This window comes from Hippichthys cyanospilos, chromosome 2 (genome assembly GCF_059441005.1).
Source record: "Hippichthys cyanospilos isolate Australia breed blue-spotted pipefish chromosome 2, RoL_Hcya_1.0, whole genome shotgun sequence".
NCBI lineage: Eukaryota > Metazoa > Chordata > Actinopteri > Syngnathiformes > Syngnathidae > Hippichthys > Hippichthys cyanospilos.
In genome coordinates this window covers 28,473,140-28,495,369 of record NC_142370.1, presented here as the reverse complement: position 1 = coordinate 28,495,369, position 22,230 = coordinate 28,473,140, and the positions used below count along the sequence as shown (strand labels likewise).

Genomic DNA, 22,230 nt, shown 5'->3' with positions numbered 1-22,230 from the left:
TTTACCAGTCTGGCCCACTTGAGAAAAGATTTTCCCCATGTGGCACCTGAGCTCAAATTAGTTATAACTTCGGCTCTAGCCCACCATTGATATTGTAGCAGCCCTCGCATATCACTCACAGGTTTTGTGGTTTTCCATGCTCCAGGATGGCCATGAATACAACAGAAAAGAAGGGTGCAAGGTGTCTCTGTGTCTCCTGGGTCGGCAAAGTCACTGTCATGACTAGTTTCTTGTCTAGCCTTCCGGGGAGATGGTGCAGGTACTTGCTGTAAATGCCTCCTGTTCCTGTGGAAAAAAATTCCATGGAAGATCCATGGGCAAGGCAGGACCTTTGTTCTGAAGCTTTGGCAATCACTTTTGCTAGCCATCTGCAACTCTTCTCCCCATCCAGTTTTGACCGTTACACACTGACCGGACTGCAGTGCAGGTAGAGGTTGGGTAGAGTTGTAGAAGAAGCGGTAAGCAGCTTTGGCCTGTTGGTCTTGTGGTCTTAACCGCTTTGTGATTAACTGCAGCTGGGCCCAGGCAATGTTGCAGGACGGGAACTGTCAATCTGATCTCACGTCCAAACATCAGTTGAACTGGGCTCTGGTAAGTTGCAACGACGGGAGTGGCTCCGTAGCTCAGCAAAGCGCGTTGCGGGTCCGGTTGGCAAGGGATTCTATTTGTTTTGGCATCACTCCTCTCAGTTGCCCCATTCACTACTTGATGTCTTGTGCTTAAAGTAGTACTCGTCACTGGGCCGGCAAAACTGCAAGCAAACTGAGGGCTGTTGTCAGTTATGAGCTCCTGTGGAATCCCACATTTAGCAAATATGTGCTAACAAAGTGATTTCCGGGTAATAATAGTCTGGCACTACCAAATACTGTTTGATCACTCAGGTCGCACAAATCAGCAACTATCATCTGTCAAGCTCATAGTGGCAGTGGTTTAGTCTGGTGTCTCTTGAGTGGGTTTGTACATGATGCAAAACTTAAATGCATTTGATTTAAGCTCTGCAATTTCTCTTCTGATACCTGGCCACCACACCAACATGCAGTCTTCAAACAGTGAAAGTCCACTAATTTCATACAGGTGAGCTCTCGCTGCAATCTGCACTGACGTGATGTATGAAGTGAAGCATCGCCATGGTGGACGTGAGAGTTGTAGTGACAAGAATTTGCACTCGCAGGGTTTGGATTCCTATTCACAAGAATACAAACCCACACAATCTTGATTTGTTGTCACAAGAAAAGAATTCAAACCCTCACCATTTTGAGTCACAAGAAACGATTTCAAACAAGTTATTACGATGAATCATTGATCATGCATACTGTATATCTTTTGACAGACTCCATAAACAATGAAAGGAACAGTGTTCAGTCATGTCTTTATTTTTCCTTTTCTAGTCCCGGCGTTTCTCCCCGCTCTACTGCATTCTTTCCCTCTCCTATGTGCATGCCAAATAAATGTGCCAACAAGGAAAAATATTCAAACAAATTTGAAAGCCAACAGTCCGTCCAAAACTTCAGCATGTTAATGAAGTAAACTGAAGTAAAATGATTACACAAATACATATTACTCATGCGGTCATGAAAGTATGGTCTACGAAACAACAATTATGTGTGAATGGGGGAAAAAAAGTGTAATTGCTGGACCAGTCTTGAGTGACTTATTGCCATGAAATGGGGCAAATGCTGTACAGTCGTGTCCTTTTACATGACTCTAATGGCAGGCTCCTTCAGGCAAGCCGAATAGAGAGTCACAGGTCGGTATGAAGCTCGAGTGAATGTGTCATTTTGTGCGTGCGGTTCGTCTCTAAAGAGCGAGCACTCTGCGCAATCACGAGGAAAAGCAGGCCGGACAGCAGGCTGAAGAAGGAGGCCACCGGAGCCAGAAGGAATGACGGGCCTTGCTGGATGCTCAGGCGGAAGGATACGCAGCCGCTCTCTTGCTGACCTCGGGCAAATTCTTCCAGTGTGTCCAACACCTGGATCCACAGCAGGTACATGAGCACTACGGCCAGCAGACACAAACCTGCCAGACGTAAAAAATATGTGTCTTTTTTTACTGCCGCGAATCACATTTTTGACACGAACTTCAAAAGACGATCGAAACATCTGAACGAGAACATGTAGCGTGTCCACTCATTTTCTGAGATTTGACCTTAAGCCAATTGTGTCATCAATCATCGAAAAATAAATAATAAATAAATAACGTACAGACAGACACATATGTACAAACACTTCTATCCATCCATTTTCTATAGCCACTCATCCTCACGGGGATCGCCGGCTTGCTGGTGCCTACCCCAGCCGTCTCCAGGCAGAGGACACCCTGGAATGGTTTGCCTGCATATCACAGAGCACACAAAGGCGAACAACCATACACGCTCATAATCAAACCTAAGGACAATTTGGAGTCTCCAATACACCTACCATGCATGTTTTCAGAGTGCCCAAAGAAGACCCACACAGGCAAGGGGAGAACATGCAAACCCCACACATGCTGGAATTGAACCCAGGATCTCTGAACTGTCAGGCAGATGTGCTAACCGCCCTACAATCATACATACATACACAATTCCTACGCATTTGCCTCTAAACAGGTTTAAGCGATTTTTTTTCTGCTGTTTTACTTTTTGCCTTTGTATGACATCACAGCAAGCTAGCAGTAATCAACTAATCAACTGCATAATTGGTCTTTGATTCTTCATTGTTCTCATGACGTTTTCAGAAATGGCTTTCTTCAGCAGGGGCAGCAGGGTGGCAAGCTAGTAGTAATCAACTAATCAACTGTATAGTTGGTCTTTGATTCTTCATTGTTATCGTGCCGTTTTCAGAAATGGCTTTCTTCAGCAGGGGCAGTCCTAAGACTGGTTAGCACATCCGCCTCACAGTTCAGAGGTTTTTTCTTTACAATAATATTAGGTTCTTTGTGCATCCTTGAGAGCAAACAAAGTAATAAACGATACTGCAGTCGTGAATATGAATTAAGTAGTAAAATCTCATCTTTTTTTTCCATCTCGGAGGATGATTATTTACCCATTTGCTGTCCTCTGAAAATAACCGTGATGACTCATCTGTTTTCTGGGATGAGACCCGACTAAGTAACTAGTCACTAAAACAGCACTTGAACACACACTGAGTTGTGAAGTCAAAAAAAAGGACCCTGACTTATCTCTCTCATTCACACTCACACAAATTCATCAGCCATCTTTACTCTTTATGTTCGCCTGGAACACTTTGAGGTTGGAACTGGGGCAATTCAAGAGGAATACATCCAACTTCCCACGTTTTAAATGCGGCATCTGAGTCTGCGACCTTGAGTTCGGGCTATTTGAAGTGCCTACAAAGGCTTATGGCAGTTGTTGCCATGACTATGTCTTGGCTCTTTGTACACGTCAAGGCATTGCTTGAGTTTTTTTTAGATTCCTTAATAACATGGTAATATTTTGTGAAAGAACAGTTCTCATGATTATTGTCTACAAATTTCTTTATGTTTAATTAATGGCCAGACCTGCACCCATGGAGCCCGGGCAGTCACAGCCCGAAGAAGCAAACTTGGGTCCCCCCTCCCGTGGGCTCACAACCTGTGGGAGGGTCCAAAGGGGTAGTGTGCAAAAGGAGCTGGGCGGCGGCCTTGGTTGGGTTCCTTAGCGTGCTGATCCCCGGCTACAGAAGCTAGCTTTCGGGACACGGAACGTAAACTCTCTGGCAGGGAAGGAGCCTGAGCTGGTGTGTGAGGCCGAAAGGTTCCGACTAGATAAAGTCAGACTCGTCTCCACACACAGCTTGGGCTCTGGTACCAGTCCTCTCGAAAGGGGTAGAGCAGACGTGGGCATACTTATTGCCCCCCGGCTCAGCATCTTTCCATTGAGGTTCACCCCGGTGGATGAGAGGGTAGCCTTCCCCCACGTCCGAGTGGGGGGACGGGTTCTGACTGTGCCTATGCACCAAAAAACAGCTCAGAGTACCCACCCTTTTTAGAGTCCCCAGAGTCACTCATTCTGCTGAGAGACTTCAATGCTCACGTGGGCAATGACAGTGAGACCTGGAGAGGCATGATTGGGAGATCTAAACTCGAGTGTTATTTGTTAGTTATTTTGTTATTGGACTTCTTGGTCATCATGGATTTTCCATAACACAGACCATGTTCAAACATAACGGTATCCATTTGTGCATAGGGCACCAGGACACCCTTGGCCACAATTTTATGATCCACTTGGAGGTTGAATCATTGTATTTGCGGATGCATGTTTTGTAAACACGGGTGAAGGGAGGGGCGGAGCTGTCAATTGATCACCACCTGGTGGTGTGTTGGTGAGGTGAGGGAGGATGCCGGTCAGACCTGGCAGACCCAAACATATTGTATAGGTCTGCTGGGAACTTCACCTGTCGGAAGGAGTTTCAATTTTTCCTACGTCCCAGGGGTGGCGGGGGACATTGAGTCCGTGTGGACCATGTTCCACTCCTCTCTGCCCCAAGTGGAGAAGTACTTGAACTCTTGGGGTCTTTTTAAGGAGTGGGAGTAGGATGGAATGGGATCGACTGGTGGATCAGTCCGGTGTCTCTTGTAATGCAGACTCTGTACCGGTCTGCTATGGTGAAGAAAGAGCTGAACGGAAAGTCAAAGCTCTCCATTTACCGATCCATCTATGTTCCTGCCCTCGCCTAAGGTCAGGAACCGTGGGTCGTCACCTTTAGAACGAGATCCCGACACAAGCGACTGAAAAGAGTTTCCTCTGCAGGATGTCCGGGCGCCTCACTGGTGGAGGCCCCCGGAATGACCTAGGACACAGGTGTCAAACCCCAGTCCTGGAGGACCGGTATCCTGCGCGTTTTCTGGTTTTCTCTCCTCAACACACCTGATTCAAATGGTTATCTCGTTAGTAAGCTCTGCAGAAACTTGAAAATTATCCTAGTCATTTGAATCAGTGGTGTTAGAGTGAGGAAGTTAGAAAACATGCAGGATACCGGTCCTCCAGGACTGGAATTTTACACCTGTGACCTAGGACATGCTAGCGTGGAAACGTCTGGGGATCCTCTGAGAGGAGCTGGACAAATTGCCCGGGGAGAAGGAAGTCTGGACTTTCCTACTGAGGCTGGTGCCCCCGCAACCCGATCCCAAATAAAGCGGAAGAAAATGGATGGATGAATGGATGGATGTTTAAAAGAAAATGATTTTTGGTGTACAATCAAGCATCCAGTGGATTAGCTCGGGAAAATTGAGATTCTTACTTACCTCCACAAAGCAAAAGAGCCCCACCCACTTTGTAGAGCTTGTGGTTGGAGAGAGGGGCAGTACAGATAACAGAGAGCCCACCAGTGACCACAGTGGTCACACCTGTGATTAGGAAGATGCTCCAAAAAGTCCTGAAAACTGAGAACATGGCTTTGAGATTCACTTAAGACAGAGTGCATGTATTGCATACATGTGAAGAATGGGATGTCCTACCAATTGCACTATGATGCTCAAAGGGTTCAGCTGGGGAGTCTGGTGACTCCACCCAAAATGAGGCCTTTGCAGGAAATGGAAAGAGGAATGCAGTCTGACATGCTTTTACATGTGGCGCTTTTACTGGAAGTAAAAGATATCGTTGTCATTTTTGTGAAAGCAAAGTCAGCATCTTGTCACGCGGTTGCAAAATGTTCTTACAGATCCAAAGATCCCAAAGAGAGTATTTCAAAGATGTTACTGGGAAGGAGCATCGCCAGAACAGCCCCTCATGGAAGAGCACGCTGTCTGCAGTCTTGAGTCACAAAAACACTGGTTAATTCATTAACATATGCATGTTGCTCCTCGGGGGAATTCCCCTGGGGGAGAGTATACAGAATAACGGAAAGATACAGGGAACTTTTGCAATCTATCAAGCAACCGTACAGACCTGACCCTTGAAAGGAAAAAAAACAAAACAAAAACATAGTTCTGTTTAAGGTAATCTAGCAAATAGTTTGTGGTGGTCCGTGACACTGATATCCATTAAACGAAAATAAAATATTCAAAATAAGGGTACAGTAATGAGTTATAACATGAAACATTTTAAAGTAGTTTACTTGAAAATCATTGTGATGTTTACAAAATGGATATTGGCATGGAGCACAAAATGGAAGAAAATTCATTATTTGTCACTGAAAAGGATTAACTTTATCTGTGTCATGAAATAAAATTGTGCCTTGTTTCAATTGTAATAATCTCTGTAAATTAAGTTAAAATTTTACTTCTGTGACTACCACAATAGTGTTAAAATAATAGCAATCCAATAAGACTAACCAGATTAACCTACCGAAAGTATATTTTTAGTTTGGTATTTTGCAAACAAAATGACAACAACATCAACAAGGCCCAACATTCGTTATAGACACACTAAGGCTGTGAAATTAGGCAATTATTAGTCAAAGGGGTTTGTTTCTAGGATTTCAGCATCAGTCCGCCTTTTTGATTGTCGGTCCGTCAGACGACGGATGTCTGTCGGTGACTTCCACAACGCCCCCCACCCCATTCCCACCTATTTTTTTCAAAATCGATTACCTCACTAATTGAATGCCACACTATTTTTTTCAACAGATCCTTTCACCTAATTGCCACATTGCACAGCCATCAGTGTGTGTGGTCTTCTGAGAATCTTCTCAAACTACAGTACTTGTTACCTGTTTGGAAAGAAGCAATGAAATATACCGAATACGTGGATTCATGTGGTCACATCGGCGGAGTGCTATTCTGAACACAACTACACAGTACATGGCATTACATAGTTATCTTGAATACCCCTGCAGTAAGATTTGTTCAGTCATAGCTTCCGTATCGGCTCATCCATTTACCAACAAAAGTTTTCCGCCATTTTGACTGTCAACGGTACCTCTGCGTCTCCTGGGCCACTTCCTGGACGGCAGAGCTCAGCCGAACCGAGCAACCAGTAGTCAGTCGCACAGGAAAACAGCGTAGCTAGAACCCCTAGTGCCACGGAGAACAAAGCGAAGAAAAGAAGGACGCTTAAGCGGTCATTTAGGCTCAGGTGGCAACTCCCCAGCATGTTAAGTCAGCTCCGCGCGCTCCCAGCGTGGCTGCAGGACTTCCCCGTCAGTCGAGGATGAAAATAAACAGTTGCATCATGTGTCATGAAGGAGTGTAGCAGATGCCACAACTAAATATAATACATGCTGAGCATAAATTCAAGAGGAAAAAAAAAGTCAAAACATTTGCGCTTTTATTGGAAAGGCAGCAGAGACACCATGTTTCAGCAAGTCCCTCTGCATGTTTATACATGACGTGCCTGCATAAACAAAAAAAAAGGAGTGACACTGTGGTGATTTTTGCCAAAGAATCATGATTGTGCATCAGAGCATGGATGGATGCTTTTTTTTTTTTTTTTTTACAGCTTTAGAAGACCTGTAAGGAAGTACGCTTGTTCCATCACCTATTTCGAAAGTACAATATTGCACAGAATTTTACAACCCATCATTTATTTATTCCCACCTCCTGACAGACAAGCAAACCCAGGTGTTGAAGCAGAATTGTTAAGTTAGCATGTTACAACCCTGTGAGCCCTAGTTAAATATTTACCAGCGGTTATCAAATTATTTGCAGGAAGCGCGATTGAAGATGTTCCTCGTCCCTTCTAACTGATGGACAACTTCACAACCATTGCTGAGAGTTTGCTTGGTCCACTGTCACTCGATCCGAATGAAGAGGTCTTTTGAAGGACCGATGACTGGTGCGACAGCCATAGGCGTGCGCCCTCTAATTCCTCTCCAGCTTCATCCGACAAACTTCCCCTTGGCCTAAGACATGACCCCGAAGACCGGGTTGTGGCGACAGATGCTTGGTCCAATTTCCTCATAGTCTTTCTTGGTGTGGCACACTTGGTAGAACTCAGGCTGCCGACAGAGCATAGCATTAGAATGGCTAACGATTCGGGTAGAAAAGGAATGGCAAGCTAGTTTCCTACTCACAGTGGATGCTAACATAGAGCCTCCAAACCAGACGGCATAGCGCTGCATGTGATGAGTTATGACCTGCACATCAATGGGCTTTGGCTGCCGAAAAAAATAATTGACACTGACAACCAGTAGAAAACAAACACCTAATCGCGACATAATATTTGAAATGGTTTTGACGTTGAACTTGGCAGATGCCCTCACCCTTCAACCTTTTCAGGCAAAGTGAAATAATATTATTGTTAAATAAAACACACGTTTCTGAAACTAGTGCAAATTAAATTCAACCCTTCCATATGTAAGGTAGTAAAGCAACTTCTCTGTGCTCCCCACCTTCAACTTGCCGCCACTCAGTTCCTCACTGATTTTCAGGCGTGCGTCCACAGCCCGCTTGAGATCCCTCTGCAGGCGTCTACCAAAGTCTCGAAACATAGTAGAGCCTCCGGAGAGCACAATGTTCTGGCGGGCCAGTTCACACATATTAACACAAATTCAACATACATAATCTACCTGTTTGCATTTTATTTCTATACCTTGTAGAGAGGGCGGCGGACATCAATTGGGCAGTTCTGAATGACCTCATCCACTACCTCTGAGATTGGCTGTGTGAAATCTGGGTTGGCAAACTGGAAGAGGATATGTCAATGGTATCTCAATGCTACGTCAATTTGATTTTGTGCAAGATAGGTAAAATATAAATTCAAAGGCACCTCAGGGTGGAAGAAGATCTCAGGCCCTAGAAAGCGCTCATAGCCCACATCTATATGGAACTCTTTTTTGGTGATGGCATTGACGCCTGTGTACTGCTTGATCCACTTGGAGGCGTCAGTGTCATACTTGTTAAACTCCTTGACAAGGTCAGGGCAGACATAACTGAAGCGCTCCTGTAGTCACACACGAGGAGAAACATAGCAATTAAAGTAGCCGATGAAAGTGAAGAGTGATGGCAGTTTGAAAACGAAACGAATACAGTGGACCCCTGGGTTACAGCGTCCCTGTCTTACGTTTTTTTTTTTCACGTTGCGAAGTGGAATACTGAGTTTTTTCATCCCCTCTTTACAGTATTTTACTTGCTTTGTGACAAAAACAACTGTCATGACTCTAGGGAGTTGGCTGTATTTGGGTTGTTTTGTTTACATCTGCAGGTGTTTTTAGGTAATTGCACTTATTTTCTGTTCTGTTGCCTGACTGTCTCCATGCAACGCGTCACTACAATGCTGGTCTGCTATTGGTCAGCGTCTCCGTGAGGAGGTCTGCTATTGCTTGGCCTCACTCGTTTCAAAACGGCGGAATGGTAAAGCTTTGTTCTATCGTCAGTGGTTACAAAACCGTATTTATAGTGCATTTTACTGCTTGATTCAAACTTGAAAGGGTTAGCCATGGGTCCCAAGATTGCTAGTGATGTTAAAGATAGAAATAAGAAGATGATTTGTATAGAAACGAAGCTGGAGATAATCAAGAAATATGAAGCTAGCCTAGCCTAGACTACCCCGACCAGGGAATATGGGCATAACAAGCGCCACTCAAAGGTAAAAAAATCCTTTCTTTATTTTTTATTTATGGTGTAGCACTAACAGTAGCACTAACTATACTATTTTGGTACCAATTTTTCATATGTATGTACAACTTTGATGTTTTTACCTGGGGTTCTAAATGCATTAGCTGTTGAACATAGGTTTGGATTGCCTGCCATACGGTGAATTCGCCTTACGAGCCCAACCGCGGAATGGATTCATCTCGTAACGCGGGGGCCCACTGTACATCCTTGGTAAACTGGCTTTGATATACTGTATACGTAAAATAAGCTATGTGCTCGGTCATACGGCGACATGGGAAGAAGGATAAGCGAGTCTTTAATTGCAGGAAGTAAAACTGGCCTTGACAGCTTTAGCGGTTTCCAACGACTGCTCGGGAGGGATTCCCACTTCGCGCTCCCTCAACAGCTGCTGGATGAAGTATGTGATGTCCCGCCCCGCAATAGGGATGTGTTTGATGCAGCTGCCGATGACGTAGCCTTCAGCCTGGAATGCAAAAAGGAAACAATGACTGTGGAAAAGCATGGAAATTGCAAGCACACGGTCGGCCAGCGAACGCACCACTGGGATGACGTGTGTGACGCCATCACCGCTGTCGATCACTGTCCCCGTCAGTGTTCGCTCGCCCACCTGTCGGGATGTCCAGGAGGCTGCCAGCGCCAGGACAGCCTAACATCACAATTAATGATGGTAGTATATTATTTCAAATAAAAATGGCCTCATCTTGTGCATTGGTTGCCTAACTTTTTAAATCAGGCTCCAAAAATCTTTGGTAATCATTCGAATATATTGTGTGTGGTAAGATTAAAACTTATTCATTTAAATCTACATAATAGTTTGAAAAAAAGAGAAAAAAATACTATGACAATATAGCTAAATATAAGCACAAGCTGTACTTAATAAATCCAACAAATCACGATAACGTGTTAATGACTTCCTCATTTTGGTCTGTGTGATATAACTGCTTCAAGCATGGCTGGACAAGAAGCTATACAAGCAGTAATTAAACAGTAAACAGTCATTTTAAACAGTAGTTTTCCTTGCTTTCCCAAATGCCAGGGAACTACCTGGGGAATGCTAGGGGCCAAGTTCACTTGCGCTACACCTGCTAAACTTACTCGTATTGTGATAATCGCAATAAAGACAGTAAACAGTCATTTTAAACAGTAATCTTCCCTGCTTTCCCAAATGCTAGGGAACTACCTGGGGAATGCTAGGGGCAAACTTCACTTGCGCTACACCTGCTAAACGTACTCCTATTGTGATAATCGCAATAAAGAATGAGCTTCGATAGATCTGCTCGAATGTGAAAAGTAGAGTAGTTTAACATTTGATTCATAATTTTGTCATTCTCAGTGTGCAGGAATGAAGATGTTGGTCTAGTTTAGGTACCTGAACAGCAATATAGAGACCTGGAACGTTGAATGACTCAAACATGATCTCCGCTGTGTACTCTCTGTTTTCTGGTGTGTTTAATGGAGGTTCTGTCTGTCGGAGACACATAGCACACGTTACCTCAGACTAAAACAATACAACAATTTCTGGGGGAATGGACAGAATGTAGGAAACTAAAGCTTTACCAAAAGGAAGTAATGATCTTCAGGTTCCGCCCGCAGATACTTGAAGATGACCTGCTCCATGAACCTCTCCATCAAGTCCCAGTCTTCTACGATTCCATGTCGAATTGGCCACTGAGAAAGAGAAATGAATGTCTATGCTCTGCTGGAGTGTTAACACAGGGCAAAAGGACATCTTACCTTTGTTGCATACGATGGTTTGTCGATGGCTTCGTCCCCAATGAAAAAATCCAGATCGTCAACACCTTTCATCATCCGGCGCTGCGCCTGGTCACCAACTTTGGCCGACTCTTTGATTGCAATGCCTAATCAAGAAATACTAAGGTAAGAATATTTTTTTTATGTGCGTGTGAATTGTGTTTCACTTAAACTTCTGATGGGTTTCATTTCTCATGAGGACAGAGTAAAAATAAGTGATACAATCTTACTGTTGGATTACAAGACTCAAAATGGGCTTTTAATTAATAGGGAAACTTCCCGATCAATCAAGAGGGAGTATTTTCAGAACCAAAACTGAACAACGTGAAGTGTACTATGTTTATATGCTCCTCACCTGTGGAAAAAAAAAATCTCGCTCAACACCCGAGATCTGCTAACACTGAAAGCGCTCTTGAAATGGCCTGAAAACATTCATGACTTGAGCTTTTTAACAGATTAAAAATATAGCTACTTTTATTTCGTCATTTTAAGATTTTTCTTCACAGCTATTCTATAACTAGCTATTTCAATGTACTGCGCAGGACAATGGATATTCCTTGTGCGTGAATGTTGCTGTACAATCTCACCGACGGAGCTCTTCCATCCCACTACTTACATGACGGTATGATGAACTGGGGTTCCGTGTTTCCAGCATAGCCAAGCTTTGTGTACCTATATATGGAGAGGAATCAAACAACATCTGTTTGAGATTTGGGCTAGCTGCAGATAAAATATTGTCGACTTCGCGGTTTGTGTGGGGAACTAGGACCAGGAAGTAGCATTAGCCCTAGTAGCTACTAAAAGAAAAAAAAAGTAGCGGCATCAAACAAATCAAGCCTGGGTAACATGGAGCGACCCCATCTCTTCTTAATTCAAATAACTGGGACGTTTGGCGGTATAAATTCGAGGGGGAAAAGTGGTGCACACGAGAAGGGCGTTAGCTGGGTATTTGACATGCAAGCTAACCGCAAATTGAGGCTAACAAACGTTAGCATGAGCCACACGTACCCCGTGCCACAGTCGACAACGCAAGCCGGCAGTCGACCAGCCATGCTCGCTCGCTTCTAGCCAAATGCAAGGTAAATGTCCCCGGCCACCGATTTGGATAGACGTTCGATCGCTGGTAATTGAATTCGCCGCCACCTCAAAAAACACAGCAGCAAGACACAGTCGATATCCGAGCGCTTCCGGGTTCTGAAACGTTTGCTCGCTCGCTAGTTGTAGTCAAATGTTGAAACAGTGACTCCCAGTGTAAGACATTGGATAGTGCAAAAGATTTGTTCGACTGCAGTAGTGTGCTGTAAACACGTTTTCTTTGAAAAATCACCGTCGCGGATTGTGTAACAGCGTCTCCCTGTATTCTCTACTGAGTTTGTAATTTGCCATTTCTGCTCTTAAAGTGTAATCGGACTGTACTTTATGTTGACTAGAAAAATCATGACAATATTTTACTGGAAATTTAATATGAAAACAATACACAAGGCACACGTGAAGTGCTAAATACTGTTAGCTCTGAGCAGGAAATTCAGATTACCCTAACCATTTGATCCAAAATCAATCAATTCCATCTGCATCAAGAGAAATCCAAAACAAATAAAATTATTGTTTTGCGAAGTTGTCTTAAATTTGGCTAAACAAATTGTGAACCCTTTACCAAAAGCTTGCACGGAAACAGATACTATTATTGCCAGAAACCCTGCACCATTGTTTCCAAATCCGTCGGGACAATGGAACATTTGAAGAAATGTCTGAGCAAATTGAGCACACACTCCAGAGAAAATGTTAGGGAGAAGTAGGACTAAAGTGACACAACACAGAAGACAGCGCAAATATAGGGAATTTGAAATTTAATTTGAAATTAATTCATGAATGAATTTGAAATAAAATGAAATCAACACAAATATTGGCATAGTTTTAATAACAGCCCAAATTATTTCACGGACCCCCAGGGGTCCACGGCCCTCACGTTAGGAACCACTGATCTATGGAATACTTATCGAATGGATCTGAAAAAAGGCAATTATTTACTGTTTTCAAATACGTAGAGGTTTGAAAAGACCGTGTTACAAAAATACATGGATCGTGACCTGAGATCCTGTAGAAAATTCTTAAGAGGTGTGTATTTTTCTGTTTTCTTCTGATACATTACATTATGTTGCGATAAACACCCAACCTAGTTGCAAAATTGAGAGAAAACAAGGGGTAGAACTCAATGAGTCTTAAAATTCTTTCTACTCCTTTTGAACTTGTAAACTGTACTGAATTGCAATATCCGTTGTTGTTCATTTTCTTTTCTTTTCTTTTCTTTCGTTTTAGATTTTGTTCTATTCATGTCGGCATTTGTCTACAGCCCGCCCTCCCATTGTCCCTGAATTGCGATACCCTTCTATTATTTAAGTGTTTGAAAATGAATGAAAGGGAAACACTAGAGGGTAGTAGTGTATCATGCACAGCTTTATTTTCGCCTTCATTACTGGGTATATTTTCTGCTTAAGAGTAATCACAGTTGTAGGCATAAAGCTAGCCAGTTTGGCAAAGGACAGTACTGTATACCGGTATATTTCACATTAGTCTAATGCTTTCTTGCATCCTCCCGTTAATTTTGTCTCATGACCTGCATTAACTTGTATAAATTTTTACGGTTTGCTTACATTTTATTGCAAGTAGTAACAGGTAGTGTTTAAAGCTGCTTGGCCAGTAGATTTAGGATCATTGTTCAATTGAGGAGCTATTTCATATAGTTTATATAGGGCTGGCATATTCTATTCATTGCATGGTGACTCATTACCATCGTACAAAGTTAAGATGTTAAGTAATTCTGCCTTCATCAGAGCCAGGCTTATAGGTTTACTTTAGCTAATAAGTCTTTTTTCTGCCAGTCATCCAAGGGGACCGGCTGTGTTATGAATCTGCCTATGCTATCCCCTCAATGAAGTTCCTGACAGGTTCGTTGTTTTTTTTGAGTGGGACATCGAGCTTTCATCACATGCAGATAAACAGTTTAGTGACATTCAATGGTGAATTGCTGCATTAATGAAAAACAACTTTACTTTACTCGTTAGTAAAGCAATGCAGATTGAGACATTTCTGATCCGGTACAGTTGTATTATATCCAAATTCTGACGTGGCCAACCAGAAAGGCTTCACAGAGTACTCGTATGCAAGTATCCACTACAACACAAAAGAGTAGCTAAAATGTTTCCTATATCATGCAGCAATGTTAGGAATGTATGACTTCCTTGAAAAATCCTGTATTTGCAAATTCCATTAAAAAAAAAAAAAAAGCACTCCTTGCTGTGTCAGCCCAAAATTTATTGACAACTGTTGTATAAGAAGATTAGTTTCACTCTTCATAGAAGACCAATCTGAACAAAGCAGTGATATTTTAACACTGGAGCATCAAACCAAATCAGGACAATTATACATATTGAAGAAAGAATCCCATGCAAGCATGAAAGTGTCATTTATTGTGGAATGATGAATACTGGATCTCACAAAAATCTGCTTAATTGTTCTTGATCTATTTCTAAACATTAATTGCAACGAAAGCAGCTTTCAAGTGAGAGTTACAATGAGTCTTTACGTTACCTTTACATTTGTCCCATGTGTTTCTCTTCAGTTCAGGCACCTGAACCTACAGTTCAAGTATTAAATACAATTGAAACGCTTGTGTTTTGTGTGCATTCGTGTACATGTGTGAGTGTGTGCGCGTGTGTAATGTCATCATTTTAGCTATCATTCCTCATACCGAAAGAGTATGAGTGTTTACTTGGCAACGACAGAAACCCCAAAAGCATGACATTTTATTTACCCTTTAGTAGCAGCTTTGACAAAAAAGAAAGAAAGAAAGAAAGAAAAAAAACATGGTGGAGTGTTTTAGTCCATAGTAAAGAATGTGATTGAGATGGCGTCTTCACTGAGATTCCAAGTGGTACTGACAGGGTTCAAGATTTTTGTAAATGTACTTTTTGGATATGTGCAGCAACGAGCTTTAATGATAAAACATCCACAATCCCTTGGTTCAGATCAAACAAGCAGGGTGCATGAAATGCGGCAGATAAAAAAGCGTGAGAAGGAGAGCGAGGATGACGCTCATCCGTGGGCTGGGCGTTGCCATCGAGGGAACGGGACGCTTCCTCTTGGGCCCGTTGCAGAGGGCTGTGTTGCAACAGGAAATGCAGACGGAGTTCAGCCTGCCGGTGCAGAACTGCTGGTAGCCAGAGGAGGCGATGAGGCACGCTGCGGACGATGCGCATGATTTCCGATAATGAATCCCTGTGCGGATGGATCAGTCATTTACTTTTCCTGGAGTCCGACCAGACCTCTGATTTAATCCGCTCCAGTCGCATAGCGTCGGACTGACATTTAATTATCACTACCGCCACCCTGTCGAGCGAAGGCAATCATTGTTTTCTTGATCTATTTGCATCTGTCTTTATGTCCACCTCAGTAGGGTCGGAGTACTTCTCAAATAATTATTGGTATGGTTAAGAATTATTTTTATTATTATTTTATAGCTCCCATGGTCACGCCGAGAGCCAATCATGTATCTTGTAAGGCGTACCCGAAAGCCGTGCTTCCTCAAAGTCACACACGTATTACGTGTGGCTTGGCGCCAGCTCCCTTCTTGGTAACAGGGGAAAGTAATATTTGTTATGAAAGATTATGCGGTAATGATACAACATTGCGTTTTTGATTGGCCATGTACATCTGTGTGGTGACACCATTGACATCAATGAAATTTGGCGTTGCACAGTCGACTCACGAGAAGTCATTGCAGAACCACACAGTCCCTGCAACTGCTCAATCGCAACTGCTTGTTGGTGGCGGAGCCATTGGCAGAGGATCTTTTTTTTTTTTTTTTTTTTTTAGCTCGGTCAATTTGTTGATGTTGTAAGTGAAGGGGTAACTCTTCAAACTGAATGACAGATTTGACGCACAGAGCTGTTGCTTTGTCAACAGGGTGCCGTGAAATTTCTTACTCACCGTCAGGTTTGACAAGCACCTCTTTCTGGCACATGTCCTGCACATTGACAGTGCAGTTGACAATGTATTCAGGCGTTGAGCAGTCGTTGTGCTTCATCTCCTCACACTGGTAACACTGGATCTGAAGGGCATCTCCTGCAAACCCATACGACCCAAGGTGGAAGGTGAGAGAAGGCACAGATTGTTTCTTCACAAAGTTGCTAAAGTTTTCAGGCATTTCTTTTTTTTTTTTTTTTTTCATATTTTGGTCTGGTCTTTGTTACCCATGGAAATATACAATTTGTTGGAATTGCAATTAGAATTACTGTAATGGCCAAGTGTGTCAAAAAAACACACCAAGAATTTGTCTCCTGTTTTTCGAGCTGCATTAGTTGTATCTATGCCAATAACAAGCATGCCATTTGGGATGCAATGTACTTTAAGTACAGAGAGTCTTTATGTAATGTAAGTGTCTGTAGTATCGATAGCTATGCAAATAATGTGCAGTCACCAAGCAAAAATAAAGTGACCCTAGTGCAATGATTGTGAAACAGCAACAAATTTGCAAAATGATCCAGTGAGTCCATAAGCACTTTAAAAGTGTCCACCTGTGTTAATAGTCATAAGAGGTAATAAGACAAATATGTAGGAAACTGAAACCAAAAGAATATATTCTTTCTGCGCAGTCCATATCGTACTGGTCATTGGTATGAATTTTGCTTTGTGTTTTTGTGAGTACTGTGAATGACTGATATCATTCTATGGTGTGGGTGTGTCCAAAGGGGTAGAGAAATCATATTCAAGGTCCCTGATTCTGTGAAAAAGAGCATTTTCAATCGGCCGCAGTGAATAGGTGGGCCTGAATTGGCATCATCTTCATCCCACTCTTCCCCAGCTGTAAGCTTTGGTCAGGTGGAATGGCTTCATAGCTTCCCTGTGACCCTTTGTAGACTATAATTGACAATGGAACGATGCATAAACAAACGAAGCTATGATTTCATCTGATCTGGTATCATACGCTCTCTCCGTGTTACTCATTAACCGATGTCACCTTGCTCATATGTTAGCACAACGCATGTCTGCCTCCTTTTTTTTTCCACACTCAAATACTCTCAGTCAGAGTTTTCAAAGTCCACAAAGGCCAGACATAAGGTATGGATCCATGTCCAAACAAAACTAATGGAGTCTTCTCTTTGCTGCACTGCTAGCTTGACATCTCCTCCAGCTGGAGGGCGGCTGAGGATTTCTGCAAAGGACGCTGAGCACATAATGATGCCTGTGTCCATGAAGCGAGAGAAGGCCGTAAAAACCACATCAGTGGTATTTTTAACAGCCAGCTTTCTTAAGGTCAGTAAAGTTTTATTTACAATGTAAACAGAATGAGTCTAATGCAGTGCCTAAGGGAAGTGTAAGTGCCACCACGTCACCTTGCAAGGTATTTTTAAAGCGACTGTGTGTGTTTGTTGTACCAAAACCTTCACAGAAGTCTAACTGATTGTTTTGCCACATGCTGCAGAGTGGCTCAAGGAGACAATACAATTCTGTGCAATGCATAACAATGTCAGTAAACCCCGGCAGTTTTTTCAACTTAAATTAGTTCCTCTAATGTGAACTAATCATTGAAGCAGCACTCAATCAAGCCAAACACGGCACATCTGCTCATTGGTGTAATTATGGAAAAGGTGGAAGCCATCAATCTGCCAAGTTGTGACTGATGAACACACCCAACTACAACAAAAAGCGAGTGAGTGACTCAATCCATCAGTTGGGATCAGATTGTGGATGCACGCAGCTTCTTATTATTTCAGAGGTACTCTGTCATGCTGGGCGGTGAAAAGCAGCTTATCAGCATGAGCAAATAGCATTCGATTAGTCAGAAGAAGAATTCAGACTGATAAGGAAATTAAATGTTGTTCCTTGCGTCCATCTAATGCGGAAGGAAGAAAGAAAGAAAGAAAGAAAGAAAGAAAGAAAGAAAGAAAGAAAGAAAGAAAGAAAGAAAGAAAGAAAGAAAGAAAGAAAGAAACATTGCACCTTTTTGTAGGGAGTACATACTCTTATTGCCTTTAGGAATAAGATCATCCAAGTAAATGCTCCTTTGCCAGATTGTGCTCAAACTGCGCAAAGGAGGCTGGTATATGCATGGCTCCAACTGTGCGTCTTCCCAAATAAAATCACACATGCATCTAAAGTTTTCTCACACTGGTCACGGTTGAGATGTGAGAATAAAGACATACGCATCTAGAGCAAATATTTTTGGATCGAGAAAAACATTTGTGCAACTTACGTTCTGATTTAAACACACACACACACACACACGTACACACGACATGCACGCCAGTTTGGCTCCTCACGAAAGGGATTGGCTGCACCTACCTGCGTGAACCAGGACTCCAAAAAGAGTCGCCAAAACGAGCAGACGCATGTCTCCCGGGAGGGCATCCGACCGAAGAAAGTTGCTCAGAAGGTTAACGGCAGATGAAGCGCTAACACGCTGGCGCTCGTCAGCATCCTCCACGCTCGTGTTGGATCTTGGCCGCCACTGCACGCGCACGGTGAGTGTAAGACCCTTATAGAGCACCACGTGACGGAGGCGCGCATAGTCCAGGCATGATCACTTTTCGCAGCTTTTTGCTTTTCATATTCCCGAGCAAAAGAGTATTAATCTCAACGGGCGTTGTTGATGAAATTAGTCTTAAATTAAAATGGTAATATTGTGAAGGGCACACGGTTCTGTACAAAATGCTTGCTCGAGCAATGAAAAGTTTTCTCAATTTGTTGGCATCGTTACTGTAAGGGTGTCCAAACTAGGGTACTGGGACCATTTGCAGCCCTTGTCCTTTGGTCTCTTCTTCTTGTTTTTCTTCTATGTATTTTTATCATTTAGCAGCCTGATGCACATATAACTGATATTTGACATGACCTCCAAATTAATAGTAATAGTGATAACTTTCCGTTGCTATCCAGCCAAATGTTGTCAGAGACCACCGGTTCGTAACATTGTTGGAAAACCCAACAGTTTCACACGCATTTACCAAACCCCTAAAATAAAATGTAAAAAATAAAATGTTTAGGTTTTACTGGTTGAAGTTGGCAATAGAAATCATGGATAGGCCCCTGACTTCATCACAATTTGTAATACATGTGCATCAGTGTTTTATATTTTTGTCTGACCATTTGCTTTTTAGCTCGACATGTTAATATGGATTAAAACAATAAGGAAGAAATCACACAATGTACCGGTACTACCATGTCAGTCACAGTTTACTGAGGGTGAAGAACGACTGTCCTAGACCAGTGCTATTCAGCACTTTTATGTGACACAGATACACGATTTGGCTGACAAAAAATACACAGAATAAGTGACAATTTAAATGTAGGCCTTGTTCTAAAACCGACTTTCTTTGATTGCGATCTGGGCATATTTACTTAGTAACGCAAAACTGATATGACACCATGATTCATGATGTCTTCTAAAAGTGCATGGCACACTGGTTTATTGTACCGTTTGCCACAGACAAGAATTTGAATGTTCTACCATTCACAGTACATTTCAAATTGCATGTATGACATGCATTGACTCCCAAGGCATTTTAGTTTAAGTCGAGACATTTTTTTTTTTTAACTCTCATTTGCTGCCCTGTTTGCCTAAAGTGCAGCATTACTCTAGGTGCTAAGATAAAAGAGAAAAATCGACTGCTATTTACCATTGTTGTGATATGTACTCCTGATAGCTCCGGACAGAACACATTTCTCATTAGATGGTGATGTGTGTGTAGAGTAAATAAGATCTCAGTTGCACTGCTAATTCAGTGACCTATTGCCCTATGCAACCTGAATGGAGCAGCTCTAACTGTCCCCCAAAGGAGCTCATGAACATTCTGTTGAAGCACCAGATCAATGCAGCATGTTAGGCAGATTATGGTGCACAATCACTATGATGGAGATCAACTAATTGCATTTATTCAAGCTGCATAATGACACATCGAGGGACTGCTTGGTTGGAAATCCCTCTGCACTCCCGGCGCAAACCGTCTCCTGTTGACAGATTGTTAGAAAAAAAAAAATGACTACAGCCATGGCCCTTTGGGATTCTTTGTCTTTCTTCCTGGAAAACTGACCGTGTATGTCGGGATGGACAAGAGAAAATAGTTTTCATATTTATTTAAGAAATAGTTACATAAAATAGAGCATTAGTGTAATAGACAAGATTGCACGCAGGTATAATGATAACAATGAATAATAATTGTATTTATCAAAGTAACACTGCCGGTAACCATTTCCAACGTAACACTTAAGGATAGAGGTGAATCACACTGTACAGTCCGATAGTACAAAAACATGGGTATAAATACGTGACACCTAGAAAAATATGCAAGCTCTCCGCACTCACACGCTCTCAACAGATTCATTGAAAAAACTGCGACACAAAGTCTGCTGTGTTGATTAGCACCAGCTGGTCATGTTCCAGATAGTAATTTGGCATACCATAATCTATATATGTCTTTGAAAATAAAATATTTGCGCTCTTTTTTGATCAAAATAAACATTTCTATAAAGGACCCCAAAATAATTCAATATGAAAACTTACAATGCTATTTTCAAAAGCTCATTTGAAAGCTTGGCAAAAATAATGTACATGTGTATTTTTTGTGCATTTTTGCATATATGAATTAGCAAAGCCCCTTCTGATATTAACTTACATCATTTTTATTTACAAAGTAATCCTATGTCTGAGAGGTGAGGTTTGCTTCAGGTTTGCTTCAGAAAACCACACGAGATGGACTTTGCATGGCGGAAGCTGAAAAACAAATTATTCATAGTGTTTGTATGCAAGTCAACATCTTCCTGGCGGTACAATCTATTTGAGTTCAGTTTGTTCCCTGAGCTACCAACAGTCTGTTAATCTGCACTAAAGAGGTGTTTAGTAAATAAAGAATAACTTCCCCATTCCTCTCAGGAAGGTGCGAGGCAAGAGACGTCTAGGAGATGTTATGAATAAGTTAAAACCGTGTTGGAAGACCCTTTGAGGAAGTCACATCAAGTCTCGGCTTTCTACTGGAAGAATTCATTCAAAGAACAACAAAACGGAACCAAGTGCACCGTGAAGGGCCAGATGGAGGAGCGGATAGCATTTCCTGGAAGATCCAAAGCACCTGCCTGTACAGTTGTTGACTTGACTCGGCAAACCCCCAAAAAACAGTGTAAACCCAAAAGGACATCAAAAGTTGCAATGACTTATGTGTGGCTACCATCAAGCTTTCCACCCCTAAGTGCTTTTTTGTTGGGCTCTTCATCAACTTGTGAGGCGCAGGACTGCAGTCACTCAAATCAAATGTGATCCTCCACGGGCGCCGGAGGAAGCAAGAACACTCGCAGACGTCAGTCAATCTAAGCTGCTGGACACCCAAATAATCATCATGAAATCCTGTCACGCATCATTGGAGACCTGGCTAGTGCAGGACGAGAAACTGTCGTAAAGCGAGTCACTGAGAGAGCCCGCTGGATCAGCGGCAGCTTTGCAAGAGAAGAGCCCGGATGCGGACGGCTCATCCAGCTCGCTGCCGCGCAACACATCAAACCTCCCGCTGCGGAGGCCGACCTCCTTCCGGATACTTGAGCTGCTGTGATTGAGCTTGTTAAGAGACTCCAAGGTGACGTCCAGTGAGCCAGGTTGTTTGGGGCACATGGCCGTTTTCCCTGCCGCAGTTTCCTTCTGCGGAGAGACAGACATAGAAAACCTCAGGTCTCCTCATACTGCAGAAGCTACCCGACACATTAGGCTAAAGCACTTGTTTACATCCTTTCAGGTGCTTTGAAAAGCGGGCGGGAACATTCAAGCGTTATCTTGAGAAGCGAGAAAGAGGAGCCTGGGAGCAAAACAACAAATTATGGAGGTATTCAAGACCACACGTGTATTGGACGAGTGTGGTTGACATGTTACAGAGAGTTCTAACAATAGCAATAGCAATAACAATAACACACACACACACACACACATATATATATATATATATATATATATATATATATATATAT

General features: G+C 42.6%; 4 protein-coding genes and 1 long non-coding RNA gene across 8 annotated transcripts in view; 1 reads left to right on the top strand and 4 right to left on the bottom strand.

Annotated features, from left to right (window-relative positions):
- Nucleotides 1-1,352: 1,352 nt before the first annotated feature.
- On the bottom strand, nt 1,353-7,015 carry LOC148428137 (transmembrane protein 182-like). Of its 2 annotated transcripts, none has more exons than XM_088408300.1 (5): nt 6,839-7,015; nt 5,638-5,731; nt 5,437-5,559; nt 5,224-5,361; nt 1,353-2,016 (listed from the first exon to the last, which is right to left on the bottom strand). In XM_088408300.1, the coding sequence occupies exons 1-5, from the start codon at nt 7,010-7,012 to the stop codon at nt 1,742-1,744; spliced, it is 804 nt and encodes a 267-aa protein (XP_088264426.1). In that variant the 5' UTR covers nt 7,013-7,015; the 3' UTR covers nt 1,353-1,741. The 2 variants fall into 2 exon arrangements, with proteins under 2 accessions (XP_088264426.1, XP_088264427.1); XM_088408301.1 differs by lacking the exon at nt 6,839-7,015 and adding an exon at nt 6,630-6,831.
- Nucleotides 7,016-7,169: 154 nt separating this feature from the next.
- LOC148428136 (actin-related protein 3) lies at nt 7,170-12,435 on the bottom strand. Its single transcript, XM_088408299.1, has 12 exons — nt 12,235-12,435; nt 11,843-11,898; nt 11,209-11,333; nt 11,032-11,142; nt 10,844-10,939; nt 10,013-10,120; nt 9,794-9,937; nt 8,627-8,800; nt 8,450-8,542; nt 8,250-8,375; nt 7,932-8,015; nt 7,170-7,856 (listed from the first exon to the last, which is right to left on the bottom strand). Exons 1-12 carry the CDS (start codon nt 12,276-12,278, stop codon nt 7,761-7,763), a joined length of 1,257 nt encoding a protein of 418 aa, XP_088264425.1. The 5' UTR covers nt 12,279-12,435; the 3' UTR covers nt 7,170-7,760.
- Nucleotides 12,436-14,517: 2,082 nt separating this feature from the next.
- Nucleotides 14,518-18,749, bottom strand: LOC148428135 (ly6/PLAUR domain-containing protein 1-like). 2 transcript variants are annotated; one of them, XM_088408302.1, is made up of 3 exons: nt 18,568-18,749; nt 16,213-16,347; nt 14,518-15,501 (listed from the first exon to the last, which is right to left on the bottom strand). In XM_088408302.1, the coding sequence occupies exons 1-3, from the start codon at nt 18,614-18,616 to the stop codon at nt 15,248-15,250; spliced, it is 438 nt and encodes a 145-aa protein (XP_088264428.1). In that variant the 5' UTR covers nt 18,617-18,749; the 3' UTR covers nt 14,518-15,247. The 2 variants fall into 2 exon arrangements, with proteins under 2 accessions (XP_088264428.1, XP_088264429.1); XM_088408303.1 differs by having other exon boundaries at nt 14,518-15,465.
- Nucleotides 18,433-22,230, top strand: part of LOC148428134 (uncharacterized) — a 31,397-nt gene continuing 27,599 nt past the window's right edge. Inside the window, exon 1 of the long non-coding RNA XR_015864843.1 lies at nt 18,433-18,746. This is a non-coding gene — a long non-coding RNA (uncharacterized LOC148428134). The remainder of the gene's footprint in view (nt 18,747-22,230) is intronic.
- Nucleotides 20,339-22,230, bottom strand: part of LOC148428133 (nck-associated protein 5-like) — a 79,025-nt gene continuing 77,133 nt past the window's right edge. For both annotated transcript variants that reach the window (XM_088408296.1, XM_088408297.1), the window contains one exon: nt 20,339-21,907. In XM_088408296.1, coding sequence (XP_088264422.1) covers nt 21,623-21,907 — 285 coding nt within the window. In that variant the 3' untranslated portion in view covers nt 20,339-21,622. The remainder of the gene's footprint in view (nt 21,908-22,230) is intronic.

Excerpts from the sequence above, each read along its gene's own strand:
- LOC148428137 (XM_088408300.1), bottom strand. The coding sequence starts at position 7,012 with ATGCTGGGGAGTTGCCACCTGAGCCTAAATGACCGCTTAAGCGTCCTT. Across the intron at positions 5,560-5,637 it reads TCTTTGGGATCTTTGGATCT|TAAAAGCGCCACATGTAAAA; the intron begins GTAAGAACATTT and ends TTTTACTTCCAG. Across the intron at positions 5,362-5,436 it reads TGAGCATCATAGTGCAATTG|TTTTCAGGACTTTTTGGAGC; the intron begins GTAGGACATCCC and ends CCATGTTCTCAG.
- LOC148428136 (XM_088408299.1), bottom strand. The coding sequence starts at position 12,278 with ATGGCTGGTCGACTGCCGGCTTGCGTTGTCGACTGTGGCACGGG. Across the intron at positions 10,940-11,031 it reads AAGATCATTACTTCCTTTTG|ACAGAACCTCCATTAAACAC; the intron begins GTAAAGCTTTAG and ends TGTCTCCGACAG. Across the intron at positions 8,376-8,449 it reads TCCGCCGCCCTCTCTACAAG|AACATTGTGCTCTCCGGAGG; the intron begins GTATAGAAATAA and ends CTGGCCCGCCAG.
- LOC148428135 (XM_088408302.1), bottom strand. The coding sequence starts at position 18,616 with ATGCGTCTGCTCGTTTTGGCGACTCTTTTTGGAGTCCTGGTTCACGCA. Across the intron at positions 16,348-18,567 it reads TGGAGTCCTGGTTCACGCAG|GAGATGCCCTTCAGATCCAG; the intron begins GTAGGTGCAGCC and ends ATGGGTTTGCAG. Across the intron at positions 15,502-16,212 it reads GGTGCTTGTCAAACCTGACG|GGATTCATTATCGGAAATCA; the intron begins GTGAGTAAGAAA and ends CCATCCGCACAG.